The sequence below is a fragment of the Jaculus jaculus genome, chromosome 10 (assembly GCF_020740685.1).
Source record: "Jaculus jaculus isolate mJacJac1 chromosome 10, mJacJac1.mat.Y.cur, whole genome shotgun sequence".
Taxonomy (NCBI): domain Eukaryota; kingdom Metazoa; phylum Chordata; class Mammalia; order Rodentia; family Dipodidae; genus Jaculus; species Jaculus jaculus.
In genome coordinates, this window is record NC_059111.1 from 14,331,585 (window position 1) to 14,347,153 (window position 15,569).

General features: G+C 54.1%; 1 protein-coding gene across 1 annotated transcript in view; it reads left to right on the forward strand.

Annotated features, from left to right (window-relative positions):
- Positions 1–15,569, forward strand: part of Smad3 (SMAD family member 3) — a 136,819-nt gene that overhangs the window by 109,573 nt on the left and 11,677 nt on the right. Inside the window, exons 2-5 of the mRNA XM_004662563.2 lie at positions 4,101–4,294; positions 4,457–4,588; positions 6,300–6,374; positions 9,194–9,244. Coding sequence (XP_004662620.1) covers positions 4,101–4,294; positions 4,457–4,588; positions 6,300–6,374; positions 9,194–9,244 — 452 coding nt within the window. The remainder of the gene's footprint in view (positions 1–4,100; positions 4,295–4,456; positions 4,589–6,299; positions 6,375–9,193; positions 9,245–15,569) is intronic.

Below are 15,569 nucleotides of genomic sequence, written 5' to 3' on the forward strand. Positions count from 1 at the left end.
ATAGAGAAGGCTTATGCTTTTGACTGTGAAACGAGCAAGCTGTTTTTCCGAGCCACCGTGCCCATTTTCTTCCCACCTGTGCTGTGTGAGAGTTTCAGTGGCTTGGCATCTTTGCCAACACGTGGCAGGCCCAGTTGTTTTCATTTTAGCTCTTCTGTTGGTTGGCTGGCTGGCGTCTCGATTCACACTTCCCTAATGAGTAATGATATCCACATCTTGTCATGCATCTTAGCCACCTTTATATTTTTTGTATAGCATCTGTTTAAGTCATTTGCCTTTTATTTTAAAATTGGGTTGTTAATGTTCAGATTGAGGAGTTCTTTAGAAGCAGGTTCTTGATTAAATAAGCGCTTTGCAAATGTTCTCTCCCAGGTTGTCCTGTTTTGTTTTGTTTTGTTTTGTTTAATTCTCTTAGCAGGCTAGTGTCTTACAGAATTCCAATACATCCACTTTTTAAATGACCTGTGCTTTTAGGTGTGGTATCTGAGGAATCTTTGTCAGGTCACGGAGATCTGCTCCAATGTTTTCTCCTTAAAGTTTTATAATTTTGAGTATTGTACCATGACCTCCTCCATTCAGTGTTTAGATAGGTATAAAGTGTTGGTTAAAGTTCATTTTTCCTGTCCATGAACATCCAAGCTTTTTTTTTTTTTTTGGTTTATTTTCATTTATTTATTTGAGAGTGACAGAGAAACAGGCAGAGAGAGAGAGAGAGAGAGAGAGAATGGGTGCACCAGGTCCTCCAGCCACTGCAGATACACTCCAGATTCATGTGCCACCTTGTGCATCTGGCTAACGTGGGTCTTGGGAAACCAAGCCTTGAACTGGGGTTCTTGGGCTTCACAGGCAAGTGCTTAACTGCTAATCCATCTCACTAGCCTGAACATCCAGTTTTAACACCACATGTTGAAAGACCATCATTTCTTAGCTCCGTTGTCTCTGGACTTTTGGTGCATATGTATGTGACATGTCATGGGTTCTGTGGGTCTGTTTGTCAGTCTCGATTGGGCTCAATACCGCACTGCCTTGATGACTGTTACAACCCCCCCTTGTTCTTTAAAATTTACCGCTAGAGCAATTAAGGCATCCTCCTCATTATTTTTAATGTATATTTTTTATTTATTTGCAAGCAGGGATAGAGACAATGACATGCCAGGGCTTCTAGCCACTACAAATAAATTCCAGATGTATGTGCCAATCTGTGCATCTGGCTTTACGTGGCTACTGGGGAATTGAACCCAGGTTGTTAGGTTTTGCAGACAAGTGCCTAAGCCGCTGAGCCATCACTCCAGTCCATCGTTATTATTTTAAAGCAAGAGGGTATCCCTCCTACCAGTGCGGCAGCTCCATCCCACTCACGGTGTCTCATACCTTCCTCCTCTCCTGCAAAGGCAGCCCCAGCATCGAGCTAACCCCGGGTTGGGGCTTCTGTCAAACCCCAAAGAGGCAATGTGGCCACTTGCCTAAGCTGTGAACATTCAGTGGCTTTCCAAAAGAGTGAGAGTGAGAAAAGCGGAATAATTCTCTGTCCCCACTTCCCACTCTCCCTTTCTCTCTTGTTCAACTCCATGATTCATCCCCCTGCCCAGAGCCATGCTGGGGAGTGACTGCACTGACTAGCGACATTGGCTCAGTTAACTTTTTCATTGCTGGAACAAAATACCTGACCAGAAGCAACTTAGGGAATGAAATATTTTTTAAAAAAAAACTTTTTTCTTTTATTTATTTGAGAGAGAGAGATTGGACGCCCCAGGGCCTTCAGCTGCTGCAAACGACCTCCAGACACGTGCGTCCCCTTGTGCACGTGTGTGACATTGTGTGCTTGCGTCACTGTGTCTGGCTTACGTGGGACATGGAGATTCGAACATGAGTTCTTAGTCTTTGCAGGCAAGCGCCTTAACCACTGAACCATCTCTCCAGCCTCCTTTTTTTAAAAAATTATTTTTATTTATTTGAGAAAGAGGCAGAGAGAGAGAGAGAGACAGAGAAAGAATAGGTGTTCCAGGGTTTCTAGCCACTACAAATAAACTCCAGATGCATGTACCACCTTTTGCATATGGGTACTGAAGAATCAAACCTGGGTCCTTAGGCTTTGCAGGCAAGTGCCTTAACTGCTGAGCTATCTCTCCAGGCCCAAAGGAAAGCCATTCATCTCATCTGGTAGCTTCTCTTGGCAGGATAGTGCTAAGGAGCAGGAAGCCAGCTTCAGACCCTCATATCAGGAGGGAGGAAGCAGAGAGAGAGAGAGAGAGAGAAGAGCAAGTAGGGACTATGACACCTCCAGGTGCACCTCTAGGGACTCACCTCCCGACCTCCTCAAGGTGCCACAACCTTCCCCAAATGGCACCACTACCTGGGGATTAGGTATTCAAGCACATGAGCCTATGGGGGGCAATGTACGTCCAAACCATCACAGACATAAGATTAATGCTCAGTGGTTGATGTTCTGCAAAGCTCTTTCCTTCCCTCCCTGACAGAGTCACTCTAGCCCAGTCTGAACCTGGAACTCACTCTGCAGCCCTAGACTAGCCCTGAGCTCACTGGGATCCTCCCACCTCAGCCTCCCAAGTGCTGGGATTAAACACACACGCTGCTGCTGTGCCTGGCTGCATCCTGCCAAGCATTTTCAAATGAGCTCCACGCTCCTGTGAGGTCCAACGAGTGGAAGAACACTCCTATCTTACAGATGAGGCCGTTGAGGCTCCTGGAGACCTCATACCTTGCCCGGGAATGCAGAGGCAGGAGAGTGAAGGCCATGCCAACCCTAGGGCTCATGACTGTACATCTGGGCCCTAGGGATGCACCCAGGGCTGTTCTTTCTTGTTCTGCCTGGTAATTACTGTTTTCAGCTGCGGGGCTCCTTGGTGCAGGCCCCACGGGAGGGAGGTAATTACATCCTTCCAGATACCAGTAGTCAGCAGCTCGCAGCTTGTCCCTGTGCCTACAACCCGCCACTGACCTTCACCTGTCCGTCCTATTCCCAGGCCAGTAGCTTGGAGATTGATTGGTTGGATCTTGTTGTGTGTTGGCTGGTGCTTCTGGCTGACATCGGTCACTCCCACCCCACATGGTGCCCAAAAATACAGACACATGGGTTTCCACGGTCTAAAGAGGTACAGAGGACAACTTGCAAAATGTCTTTGCCACACCCATCTAGCCGCTAGAAACGCTAGAAATACTGTCCCTCCGACCTGTGGAGACGTGGGTTGTGTCTTCTTGTGTGCCTGGTAGGTTGTTTGGTTGGTTTTGGAGGTAGGGTCTCACTCTAGCCCAAGCTGACCTGGAGTTCACTGTGTAGTCTCAGGGTGGCCTCGAATTCACGGCGATCCTCCCACCTCTGCTTCCTGAGTGCTGGGATGAAAGGCTTGCGTCACCACGCCCGGCTCGTGTGCTGGTTGGTAGGATGCCTCTTCCTTCCAAAATTACCTTTCTACTCTACAATCCCCACCCACCCATCCACCCCACGTGACCGGGATGGTCCCAGCCCACCTCCGTCACATGCAAAGCCTGCTGAAGCTTCTCACAGAGGCTGCTTAACTACTTTTACAGAAAAAGCAGCCACCTGGCCTCTTTTTGTATCTCTTCCCCACCTCCTCTGGTCACCTCCACCCAAGTGTGTGTGTGTGTGTGTGTGTGTGTGTGTGTGTGTGTGTGTGTTGGGGGGCGCTCGGAGCAGTGGCATGCGCCTTTCTGAAGCACAGTGACTCTCCCTGTGGAGTGCTGTCAAGTCCCTGGAGCCCTTCCGTCACGAACAGTGAGAATGCTGGGGTCTCACGAGGCCTCTGGTGGCGCGCCCCTTTCATCCCGGCACTTCAGACGCAGAGGTAGGAGGATCGCCGTGAGTTCGAGGCCAGCTTGAGACTCCATAGTGAGTTCCAGGTCAGCCTGGGCTAGAGTGAGACCCTACCTCAGAAACAAAAAAAAACCAAAAAAACAAAAAAACGCCCTTTTAGCACTCTGCCATCTGGGGGGTGGGGCAGCTCGAGAGTGCCAGCCAGTGGAGTTGAACTTGCAGGGCACCTCAAGGGGGCTCAACTTCAGAGGCCAGCGAATCGAAGCTTCTTGACTCTCTTTTTGCGCCTTTCTTTCCGCCGTGGCAGGTCTCTGGATGGCCGGCTACAGGTGTCCCATCGGAAGGGGCTCCCCCACGTCATCTACTGCCGCCTGTGGCGATGGCCCGACCTGCACAGCCACCACGAGCTGCGGGCCATGGAGCTGTGTGAGTTCGCCTTCCACATGAAGAAGGACGAGGTGTGCGTGAACCCCTACCACTATCAGAGAGTAGAGACACCAGGTACGGACGCCCCACCCTCCCTCCTTTCCTTCCCTGCCCACCCCCAGGGTTAGACGGGAGGGTGTGCTTTGTGTGTGTGTGTGTGGGGGGGGTGGGGGGCGAGTGTTGGGACTTTGGTGCCAGGTTGGCACTGAGCACCTCTACTCTGTCTCACTTGCGTAGTTCTACCTCCCGTGTTGGTGCCACGCCACACTGAGATCCCAGCCGAGTTCCCCCCACTGGACGACTACAGCCATTCCATTCCCGAGAACACTAACTTCCCAGCCGGCATCGAGCCCCAGAGCAATATCCCAGGTTAGGCACGACGGACGGACGGACGGCAGCGCGGGAGGAGGCGGGGAGGGCACCGAGCCCCGCTCTCTCGGCTGCCTTGGCATCTCCGTCCTTCCCGGCCTGAGCACGGAGCTGGCCCTCGAGCCCCTGACTCAGAACCACATCCCTGTCGGGACAAGACCCGAGGCCTTAGCTCGCCGCTCACTAATGATGCTTTTCTTGGCGTGGAGGGTTGGTGTGGCCCTCCGGCGGGGCCTCGGCACAGTCATTCATTTTGGAAGCGGAAATAACAACACTGTGTTTCTCTCTCTCCCGTCGGCCTTGGGCAGGAGTCCCAGCGGGCTAGGGGCTGCGGAGTGAAGGGTGGGTGAGGCCGCTGAGAGAGCTGGAGGTACCTTGAACTTGAGGGCCCAGGGATTGGGAGTTGAAGCCAGCGACTCTTTCTTTAGTTTACTTGAGAGGGAGGAAGGAGAAAACGGGCACAGCAGGGGCTCCTAGCCACTGCAAATAAACTCCAGACACATGCACCACCATGTGCATCTGGCTTATGTGGGTACTGGAGAATCGAACCTGGGCCCTTAGGCTTTGCAGGCAAATGCCTTAACAGCTAAGCCATCCCTCTGGCTCAAGGCCAGTGACTCTTTGAAGTCTTCACTCTGCAGTAGATGGACATGGGCTGCATTGGCAAAAGTGCAAGTATTTCTAGAAACCCCTCATTTACATATGCAAATAGCATGTGAATCACCGCCCAGCACTCTGGGAGTCCGGGGGAGCGAGCAGGGCTTAGCTCACGCCAGGGCCGGTTAGGGCAACTTCGGCTTGCAGGGCGGCGCTCCAGCTATGTTCCTTTGGGAGCCTTCTAATTTGGACGTGGCTTCGCTCTCCCTGGCCTGAGGCTGGCTGCGGCTTGTGTCTTGGGTCAGAGCGTACAGAAACAAGCATGCAGAAGGCCAGCTCTCCAGCTTGTCAAATCCTTGCAGGTAGCACTGGTCTCTAGGGGTCAGTCACCAACTCCCTGTCGGATGGCGGACCTTGGTGGGCTTCAGCAAGGACTAGGGGCTTCAGAGAAATGAATCGCACGGGCTCCACCGTCACCGAACCGCTCCCTCACTGAGGAGCTGAGCCCTAGAGGTAATAGAAAACAGGCAGCAGCAGCTGATGTGCCCAGGAAGACAGATGAGGGCCAAGAGATGGGCCTGTGGCCACAGCTCTTCGGAGGACAGAGGTAGGCGTAGTCGAGGCAAGCCTAGACGTCTTCCTGGATAACCTGACTTTGAAGGACAGGGACAGGTTAGCCTGGCAGTGGTCATTTCAGACTTGGGTCAGTGTGTCCGATCCTCGTGACAGGCCAGAGGGCGGAAGTGGGTAGGCCCAAGCAGGGCTGAGTCCGGGAGCTGGCACCCTCCCTTGAGTTCCAGGCCTGATAAGTACATGTGTGATTCTCTAGTAAACTCATGGGGCCCCAGAGCTATGCTCACCTGCCTTTTAGTTTGTATTTTTAATTTATTTGAGAGAGAGAAAGAGAAGCTGATAAGATGGGCGTGCCAGGGCCTCTAGCCACTGCAAATGAACTCCAGATGCATGCACCCCCTTGTGCATCTGGCTTACGTGGGCCCTGGGGAATCAAACCTGAGTCCTCGGGCTTCCTAGATAAGCACCTTAACTGCTAAGCTGTCTCCCCAGCCCTTGCTTGCTTTTTAACAGAGCATCTGCTTCTGACCCCTCCCCCCAGAGACCCCGCCCCCTGGCTACCTGAGCGAAGATGGAGAAACCAGTGACCGCCAGATGAACCACAGCATGGACGCAGGTCAGTGGCGCCCGCGCCCTTCTCCTGCTCCTCCCTCTGTTCCACCCGCCGTGTCTCTACCCAGCGTGTGCAGAGGGCACTTTACATGGCAGGTGCTGGGCTCGCGGACTGTGGTGGGGAGTGACAAGAGGGTCTGCGGTAACCCCGTGTCTCCTATATCCCTGGTGAATTGCGGGCACGCAAAATGCTCAGGGAGGAAGCATGTCTTGCAGTGTAGCCATTGCTTGAATTGAGTTTTATGGGTCTTAGGCCCATCTGGATGATGTGCTGCTGTCCAGGGGCTGGCGGGGGTTGGGGAGGTTAGGTCAGGTAGGCTCCGGCAGCAGAAGCAGTGTAGGTCTGAGGCAGGGAGAGCCTGAATGGAGAAATGGCCTCTTCTCGTGGCCAGCAGAGCTCTCGGAAGCAGCTATTTTTATATGGTAGCCGAATGTGAGAAGTGTGTGCCTGGCAGGAGGGGCCCAGCCCCGCTTTCCTCTCGCCACATTCCCAGATGTTTCCCACGTCATATGTTATGGGAGCAAATTGGTTCCAAACCAGCAGCTTCTTGAACAGTCCCAGCTGCCACACAGGACGTGCGCTGAATTGTGTGGTGGGCAAGGAAGGGAAGAAGGGGCCCGAGCAGATGTTCCATTCCCACGATGGTGGGCACGCATCGTGCCCACGGAGCTGCTAGACATGGCGGAGCCACCTGCCTGGAGCGCAGCCTGGGAGGGAGAGGCTGTGCAACTCCCAGGAGGAATGCAAGAGGCTCACGTACAAGTTCTAAGCACACACTCCCTGGCATCTGGCTGGGGTGGTGTGGCACTTTTAGGTTGAGCACATTCCCTAAGGCACGCCGGCCCAGCGGGGGGTGGGGAGGAGGAGGGTGGGGTGCTGCTGGCGGCGGGGGGCCCTAGCTGTTCTGCATCGAGGACGACGACCTTCCCGGGGTCGGTGCCAAGTGACCGCTGCATGCTCGCAGCTACGAAGTGCTGGCACGGGAAGCGGGCCAGCTAGGCAGCGTTCCCTCCAGCTGCAGGGTGTCTCACCACCCTGCTTTCTCTCCTTCCTCCTTGCTGCTCTCTGTAGCTGTGGAATTACTGGTATAAACAAACACAACCAGAGGAGCAGGTCTGTATGTGGGGAGGGTAGCCATGTCTCCAACCATTCCTGGTGGTGTTTTCTTCCCCCTCCTTCTCCTCCCTTCTACCCAAGTTTGCTCTCTTCCCTCTCTCCCATGCCTCTCCCCGCAGGGGTTCTTTGGGGAGCACAGTGATTTACAGGTAATACTAGGGTTTGTGGGCCCAACCAATGTGGGCATGGATGGGGGGGGTCCCTTTCTTCTCTGCTCTTCCTCCAAGTGGTCCATCAGAACCCACCTTGTTGCTCACAAGCTAAGCTCCCACACCAGCCGAGAGGTAGCCATGTCTCTGGCCAGACATCTCTGCGCTGGGTCATCCCTGGGAGCCCTTCCCCCACCACCTGATTCCATAGCCTTCCTAGGGCCTCATTTGAGTTGAGCTATCCCAAAATAGAGGAACAGTCTTAGTATCCTGTGTACCAGTAAAGGTGTTAGCATTTTTTTCAATTATGTTTTTATTTATTAACTTGAAAGAGGAGAGACAGAGAGAATGGGTGCACCAAGGCCTCCAGACTTGGCAAATGAACTCCAGACACATTGCCATTTTGTGCATCTGGCTTACGTGGGTCCTGGGAAATCAAACCTGGTGGGTTCTTTTGACTTTGCAAGCAAGCACCTTAACTGCTAAGACATCTCTCCAACCCAGAGTTAGCATTTTTATTTTTTTGATGTACCAATCATCTCACTTAGCTTTTATAGTTCATACAATTGATAGTAATGTCCCCATTTTGTACCTGGGGGGAAAAAAGGAAGTCTCAAATAGGTTAATGTGCTTTTGCCAAAGTCACACAGCTGATATGTAGCTTGCCTGTCAAAGCCCCATGGCTGACTGAACCCCTACGCCCCCAGGGACTGTCCCCCATCCCTATTGGGCCAGGCACCGTCACCACTGTGGTGGTGGTGATGGGCAGAGGTAAAGTCAGTGACCGTCTCTTGTTATCCCGGAGCTCACAGCTCTGTTGGCACGAAATCAAAGGCACACCCCCTCCCCACCCCTCACCCCTGCCCAGAGATAACTCAAGGTAGCTGCAGGAGTTGGCCTCAAGGGTCTGGTGGATATCAGCGAGTGGTGCCCTGTGGAAAGGCGGCCGCTGGTTCTTTTTGAAGACTAATGCAGTGGGTGGGTGGGGGAGAGAGATCAGAGGACGCATTAGACAGAGCTGGACTTGTGCCTCGGCTCCCAGCGCCTTGTGCTGTCAGTCTAGTTGCTGAGCTACGTTTTCCAGGCAGGTTTATAAGTTTCCCAAGGTGTAGGTATTTCCAGGTACCAGGTGGCTGGACTTCAAGCTGGGTAGAATGGGGTGGCCAGCCTTCACTGCCTGGGGCTGTGCCCAGAAGGGAAGGGGTGGGGTGGGGTCCTTTCAGCTGTCTAAGCTCAATCAACCTTTACTGAGAGCAGTGGTCACTGGAGAGACCTCTGCAGCTCCGTGCTGGAGCCCTGCCTGGGCTCCTAAACGCTCAGCTGGTGGGAAGCCTGCTGAGTCCAGCCACTCAGTCCAGCCATCCCACAGACAAGAAAACGTGCCCAGCAGGTGCGAGGGGGTGAGGCCAAGCCAGGAGTGGGTTTCTCAAGACTCAAGGTTCCATCAAGGGCTCACTTCTGCTGTGGTGAGCTACCCTGCCTGGATTGTTGAGTCACTTGGTCCCTCCCTCCCCAAGGATCTCTTATAATGTCTCACAACTCTGTCTCACCTCGCAGGTTCTCCAAACCTGTCCCCGAATCCGATGTCCCCAGCACACAATAACTTGGGTGAGTAGTTCGGTCCATACTTCTCCTGAATGTAGCGCCTCTGCCCTCCCCAATCAGTCCAGCTCAGCCCGGTTTCTGGTTACAGTGATTCTGAGGTCACTTCAGAACAGGGAAACCTGAGTGTAGCCGTGGCAGGAAAGGCAGCCACATGCTGGGCTTGTGTTTCCCCCGGGGGGCAGTCAGACGTGAGTGAATGAAGATGCCCCAGACCTCGGGCCCAGGAGATGCGGCCACATGTGTGGTCCGGAGCGGGGCCACAGGCAGCTGTCCAATCACAGCCCATCGGCTTTCAGAGGCTTTTAGATGCACTCGCTTGGATTTTAGCTGAGTATTTCATTTTACGGTAATTTTGTTAAATTTATTTATTTTTATAATGTATACCATAATATGCTAAGTATAAGGACTTTGCAAGGAAAAGCCCACTGCCCACCACAGGTGTCTGTCATGGTCTTGGATTCCTGAGTCTGGTGGGTACACTGCCTCCCTTGTTCTTTCTTTTCCTTCTCTTGTGAACATTTTCCCATTTGCATGCCTGGTGGACCTCGCTGTGGTGTGATGTTTAGATCGGCTCACCCCGTCATCTCCACAGTGGCCCTCAGCTGTTGGCCCACAGATCAGTGCTCCCAGGGGCCCCACCAGCCTGTGGGGCTGTGTGTGGTTCGGGCTTCATGGAGTCCTGGAGGCTGCTGTTGGAAGGGCTTGACCCAAATGAAATGACCATGTTTTTTGGGGGAGTCTTGAGTATTCTGATTGGGTAGAAGATGCAAGTTTGTTTTTTTGGGGGAGCTTTATGGCTGGCCCTCGCTTTGTGGGTAGGGAAAGCAGCCCATGGTCAGTCGTGGTTGACCAGAGTGGACCGGATGGGCTGTAGTGCCCGCTTGTTTGGCAGACTTTGACAGTGTCAGATAAAACTCATCGCTTGGCATAGAGGGAGGTGTGTCAAGACCCTTTAACACAGACCCCCATGTGGGCACATGTTTCACCATCTTCATGGCCTATCTCCGTGAGTCTGTGCAGGGGTCGTCTGGGGAAGGTCACCTTCCCGATAGGAAAGGACTGACTGGTAACACTTGAGGCATTGAAGGCCGTGACTGTGAACTTGACTCTGGGCTTTCTGCTTTCTCAATGGATTGCTTCAGCATTATTTTCTGAGCCATTTCACCCTGCTGTGGGCAGGCAACATGTTTAGGGGACAAACATGTGACTCTGGCAGGCACCTGTGTTTGAAACCATAGAGGTCACAAGGCCAGCCCAGAGGTGGCTGCTGCCTCAGTCGGTCGGGCCAGTTTTCCCAGGAGGCAGCTTGCTGGGATTCATCCTCTAGAGGATGGCTTCTAGGGTGATGGGTGAGTCTCGCGCTTGGATCTAAGGCAGAGCCCCCAGAGGCGTGGCCCTCTGTCCCTCTGTAGCCCCTCTGAGCTGGGCTGCTGGCTTGTGCATGGAAAATTCCTAGGTCCCTGTGTGTTGTATGCACACATGTGTCTGCAGGCCAGAGTTCAGGCGTCCTCATTTTGCTGAGACAGGGTCTCTGGCTGAATCCAGAGTTCACCATTTTTCAGCAAGACTGGCTGACCAGGGAGGTCTAGCAACCCTCTTGTCTTTGCCCACCTCAGCATGTAACCTGAGGCTACAAGCACACACCACCAAGCCAGGCATGTCCCAAGGGTGTTAGGGATTTACCTCAGCTTCTCATGCTTGCTCAGCAGGCCATTTTAGTGAGCCATCTCTCCAGCCTCCTTTGAGGTCATTTCTTACAAAAGCAGGACTGTCCCTGAGCCTGGCCTGTGGTGAGCAGGTGTCACTTGCACTGATTTAGTGAACAGGGGACTAGTCAGCTGGCAAGTTGGGGTGAGGACTTAGGTGGGATGCTGGCACGGTGTGGAGGCCTTGCCCCCACTTCACCAGTCACAGGCTCCGAGTGAGGGTGGTGATGAGGCCAAATGTTCCCAGTCTTCTGAGAGCACTTGTCTTTATAACCACCGTGTCAGGCAGAGGACTTGTAACTTTTCATCTGACAGGACAGAAAACCAGGGGTTAGACTGGCGTACCTGCCTTGTCCCGGGTCAGGCTACAGCACAGTGACTCTGAACTCAAGCTGCGTCTGTCTGGCCCACAGCATGTAACCCCATGACAGTGCCTACAGGAGGCCATCGAGACAGCTGTCCCTCTGCCTCACACAGACCAAGAGCCCAGAGCACTGACTAACATTTGCGGGGGGGGGGGGCAGATGTCAAGCTGTGGCCCCTGCCTACTCACCATCCCCCCCCCCACACACTCTCCTCCATGCCCCAGCCACTTCTTGGCAATCCCTCTGCCAGTCCAGTCTGGAATGGAGGGCCCAGGTGGACCTGTTTCCTGGCCTTGCTGGAAGCCAGTATGAAGCATAATGATAAAACAAGACGTCAGTACAAGTGAGGAGGCGGCCTTTCACCAGAAACATGCCCATTGTCCCCTGAGTTTACAGTATAGATGGATGCCAACGTCCAGAGCCCAGCCGTATCTGCATCCCCCTGTGGTGCCAGGGGAGCAGTGCCCAGGAGGAAGCCAGGGAGACTCGGTGCACACGTGAACAGGACCTTGAAGGACAGGTGGGCAGCGAGAGGGAGGACATCGCAGACGGAAAGGCAGTTGTGTCCCCAGGTTGTCAGGAGGGACAGAAAGGAGAGGTTGAACGCCGCCTCACCCTGTCCCCCACGGAACAAGATTGCCAGTAGGGTTGAGAGTCTGTGGAGTCTGATGTGCGGATTGTAAATTCTAAGGGAGGGCACTAGAGGAATAGAAAATTGGTGAGTGGCTTCTCCGAGGGAGGGCTGGCTGAGAAATGGCTGAGGGCCGGAGTCTACAGGATCAAATGGACCATGGCAAGGCCAAAGGTGTGATGGGTCTGGGGTGAAAATGGAAGGGGCACAAAGCCTTACAAAGTCTCAAAGCTATTGGGAACCACTGCCTTAAGTGAAGGCTTTGCAGGCATCCAGCTCCTTGGAGCCCTGGGACTGGCATAGCAGCGTCTCTGAGAAGCCCACGGAAAGGAACCCTGCCTGTCCCGTGCTCTTCCTGCTGACCGCTGATGGACACTTCCCCTTGCCCTACTGACCAGCCCAGCGAGGCCGCCCGGATGAAGACTCTACTGAAGGCACGGCAGTAAACAGAATGGCCCGAGAGCGAGGCCAGGCTCCAGAGTACAGCCAGAGACACTCACAGCCCAGGGAGCGGGGCTGAGGTGCAAGATGGGGTCCTTAAGCACAGTGGCCAGAGAAGATCGGCCCTCGAGGACAGGGCAGAAGTGGGGACACGGCGGAGGTGCGAAATGAGAGCGAAGCAGCCAGGAAGTTCAGGGGCAGGTTTTTCGGAGGGAGGCGAGGCCCGAGGCAGGCAGCGGTGGGCTGCAGGGCAGCTCCAAGGTGGGGAAGTAGAGGCAGTGCAAAGCAGCAGGTTTGGGGTGTGTGCCCAGTGACAGGTGAGGGTGTCTCAAACTGACCATGCCTTTGCGTCAGTGTGGGGTGTATGTTCTGTATGATGAGCGTGAACAGATGTGCGTGCCGGCCAGAGAACATCGTGTCCTTTATGGCTCATCTGAGTGTCACTGAACTCGGAGCTGCCATCTTCACAGTCCCGCGGGCTGGCCAGTGATAACCCAGCTCTTCTCCCCACAGGACTGGGGCGACAAAAGCACGTGCGTCCGTGCCCGGCTGTTTATGTGGGTGCCGGAGAATGGAACCTGGGCTGAATCAGGCCTTCTCGGGACCTTGTGGTTACCCACTGAGCCTCAGGATTGCTATACTGTCTAAAGAGCTTACTAGACAAAAGGCCCGAACGAGACATGTGGCTGGCATTGGCCCCAGGGCTCAGGTGTGGAGAAAGCTGTGCTTCCTGCCACGGGCAGACCACTTCTGTAAGGGAGGTGTGATAGGCAGCATGGCTGAGACCCAGCTAAGCATGTCACCTGGGGACTGGTTCTGCGGAACCTTTGGGTCCCCAGTTCTGCAGGGCAGGAGATGTTTCTGGTAGGAGATGTGGTGTCAGGTGGGTCACCTGGACTTTCCTAAGCCTATGTCAGAAGGGTTGAGGAAGGAGGTGGCAGGTATGGAGTGGACTGAAGTATCGTGTGGAATCCTGCCAGGTGAGCTAACTGTCCCCACTGCAGGATGGGCAGGGCTGGGTGACAGTGGAAGGGCCCGGAGGAGAGGGCATAGGCTGGCTCTAGGCTACCCTCTTGCCCTGCATGGGGTCTGCCTCTCTGGCTTTGCGATGATTGCAGTAAACTGGTTGTTGGCTTGAAAGAGCTTGCCATTCTTTCTGTGGATGCCTTGTTGCTTGAATCCTCAGAAGTAGGCTGGGATTAGAACCTAGATGCTAGGGGACACACCTGCCCAGGGCTAACCTTCACGTATTCGAGCGGCTGAGCGACTCTGGTGTCACCTTTACTAAACCTCACACGGTCACACCATGTAGTAGGGGAAGGGAGATTCAGGCAGAGGGACATGGCAGGGACAGAGATGGCAGCCAGGAGGGCTGTGGCATCTCCCAAACAGAGGCCGAGGGGAGCTCTGCAGCTGGGGAGGGCCCGGACCAGCCAGGCCTCCTCTCGTGTCCCTTGCTCGGTCCCCACTTTTGGTTTACGAGAAAGTTCATTTCCCTCTCTCGCCTCCCCACCTCTTCCTTTGCCGATTGGAATCTTTTTGCACATGGTTTTAATAGGCCTCCCTTAATCCAAGTGTTGCCCTCTGGGTTTTATTCTGTTTTCTTTTCCTTAAACAAAACAGAAAGACTGTGCCAGCTTGGAACGGGGCTCAGAACCAAAGCCAGCCAATACGTTAGGCTGGCAAGGGGCCAGCCCAGATTGAAGGGCCTCATGCCACTTGAGAAGCCTGGCCGACACCGTGCTGGTGGGGGTTGAGGCCCTGGATGGCTGAGCGGGAGGCTCGTGTCTCCAGGGCCTCTGCTCTGGGGCGAGGGATTAGCACAGACCCGGGCTGCAGCAGGGCTGAAGGCAAGGCCGGCTCTGCTCTGCCATTGTTTTCATACCTCAAGTATGCAGTCCTCGGTCTGCAGGGCAAACATCCACTTTCCTCCCGGCTGCAGCAGCCAGCCTCTGACCCAGTCCTGCGCCCCCCCCACCCCCCCCCCAGGCAGCAGGCCTCCAGATCCTTCTCTGAACGCAGCCCTGTGTGAAACTGCTTCTGTATTAGCTGGTACACTCCTTTTAAAACAGTCTTTCTTGGGGGGGGTTACATGATGTGTGTGTTTGGGCATGCCCATGCCACAGCACACGTGGAAACCAGAGAACAACTTTGGGCAGTCAGTCCTGTTCCCTGCTGCGTTCGCCAGGGCATCCCCACCTTCCGTCTCACCCCCAACGTGCTGGGATAGCTGCCGGCTGCCGTGGGTCCCAGCTTTTACGTGCGGTCTGGGGATCCAAACTTGGGCGCTCAAGTTTGGCAAGTGCTTTATCCAGTAACCATCTCCCCAGCCCTGTTCACTGGCAAACTCTTGAACCCATGCCCTGCCTGTGGGGCAAGAGATTTGAGACAGTGTTGGAACCGGCTTTGCTTCCCTGCGCTGCAGGACCAGTGGGCACTGCAAGCCCACCAAGCACGTGTGTACGTCTGGGCGGTGACGGCGATCTTGACGGAAGTAGCTGAGGGAGGGAGGATTACCCTGGCTCAATTTGCGAGAGAACGGCCAGCAGCTAGGTCATGCCTCTGGGAGTTGCCGAGCTTGCTCACATCTTGGTGGATCAGAAAGTAGAAACCAGGGCTGGAGAGATGGCTTAGCGGTTAAGCGCTTGCCGGTGAAACCCACATTAGCCAGATGCACAAGGGGGTGCACGCGTCTGGAGTTCATTTGCAGTGGCTGGAAGCCCTGGAGCGCCCATTCTCTCTATCTGCCTTTTTGTCTGTCACTCTCAAATAAGTAAGAATAAGCAAAAAGAAATTAAGAAAAAGTAGAAATCGGCCTGTAACCCTTAAGGCCTTCCCCCCGGGGGTCCACATCTGCCAGCTAGGTCCCATGTTCCAACGGTTGCATAACCTCCCAAAACAGCACCAAGACCTGGGAACCCCAGTGCTCACACGCAGGAGCGTTGGGGGAGGGGGATTTCAGATCCACAGCATGGTAGTTGTTTACCTTTTCTCTGGCTACTAGGGAACTCAGAGGCAAGCTGGGGGCCTCCAGTAGGAGTCATGTGATGGCATTTTGTTTCTCTTGTACCCCTTTGATGTGGGTAAAGGTTTTTTGTGTTTTTATTTTGTCAACAATAAACAAGGGCATATGTATAGTTAAAAGGGGAAGAAGTCACCAAAGAAAGAGCCAGGGGGTAGTGACT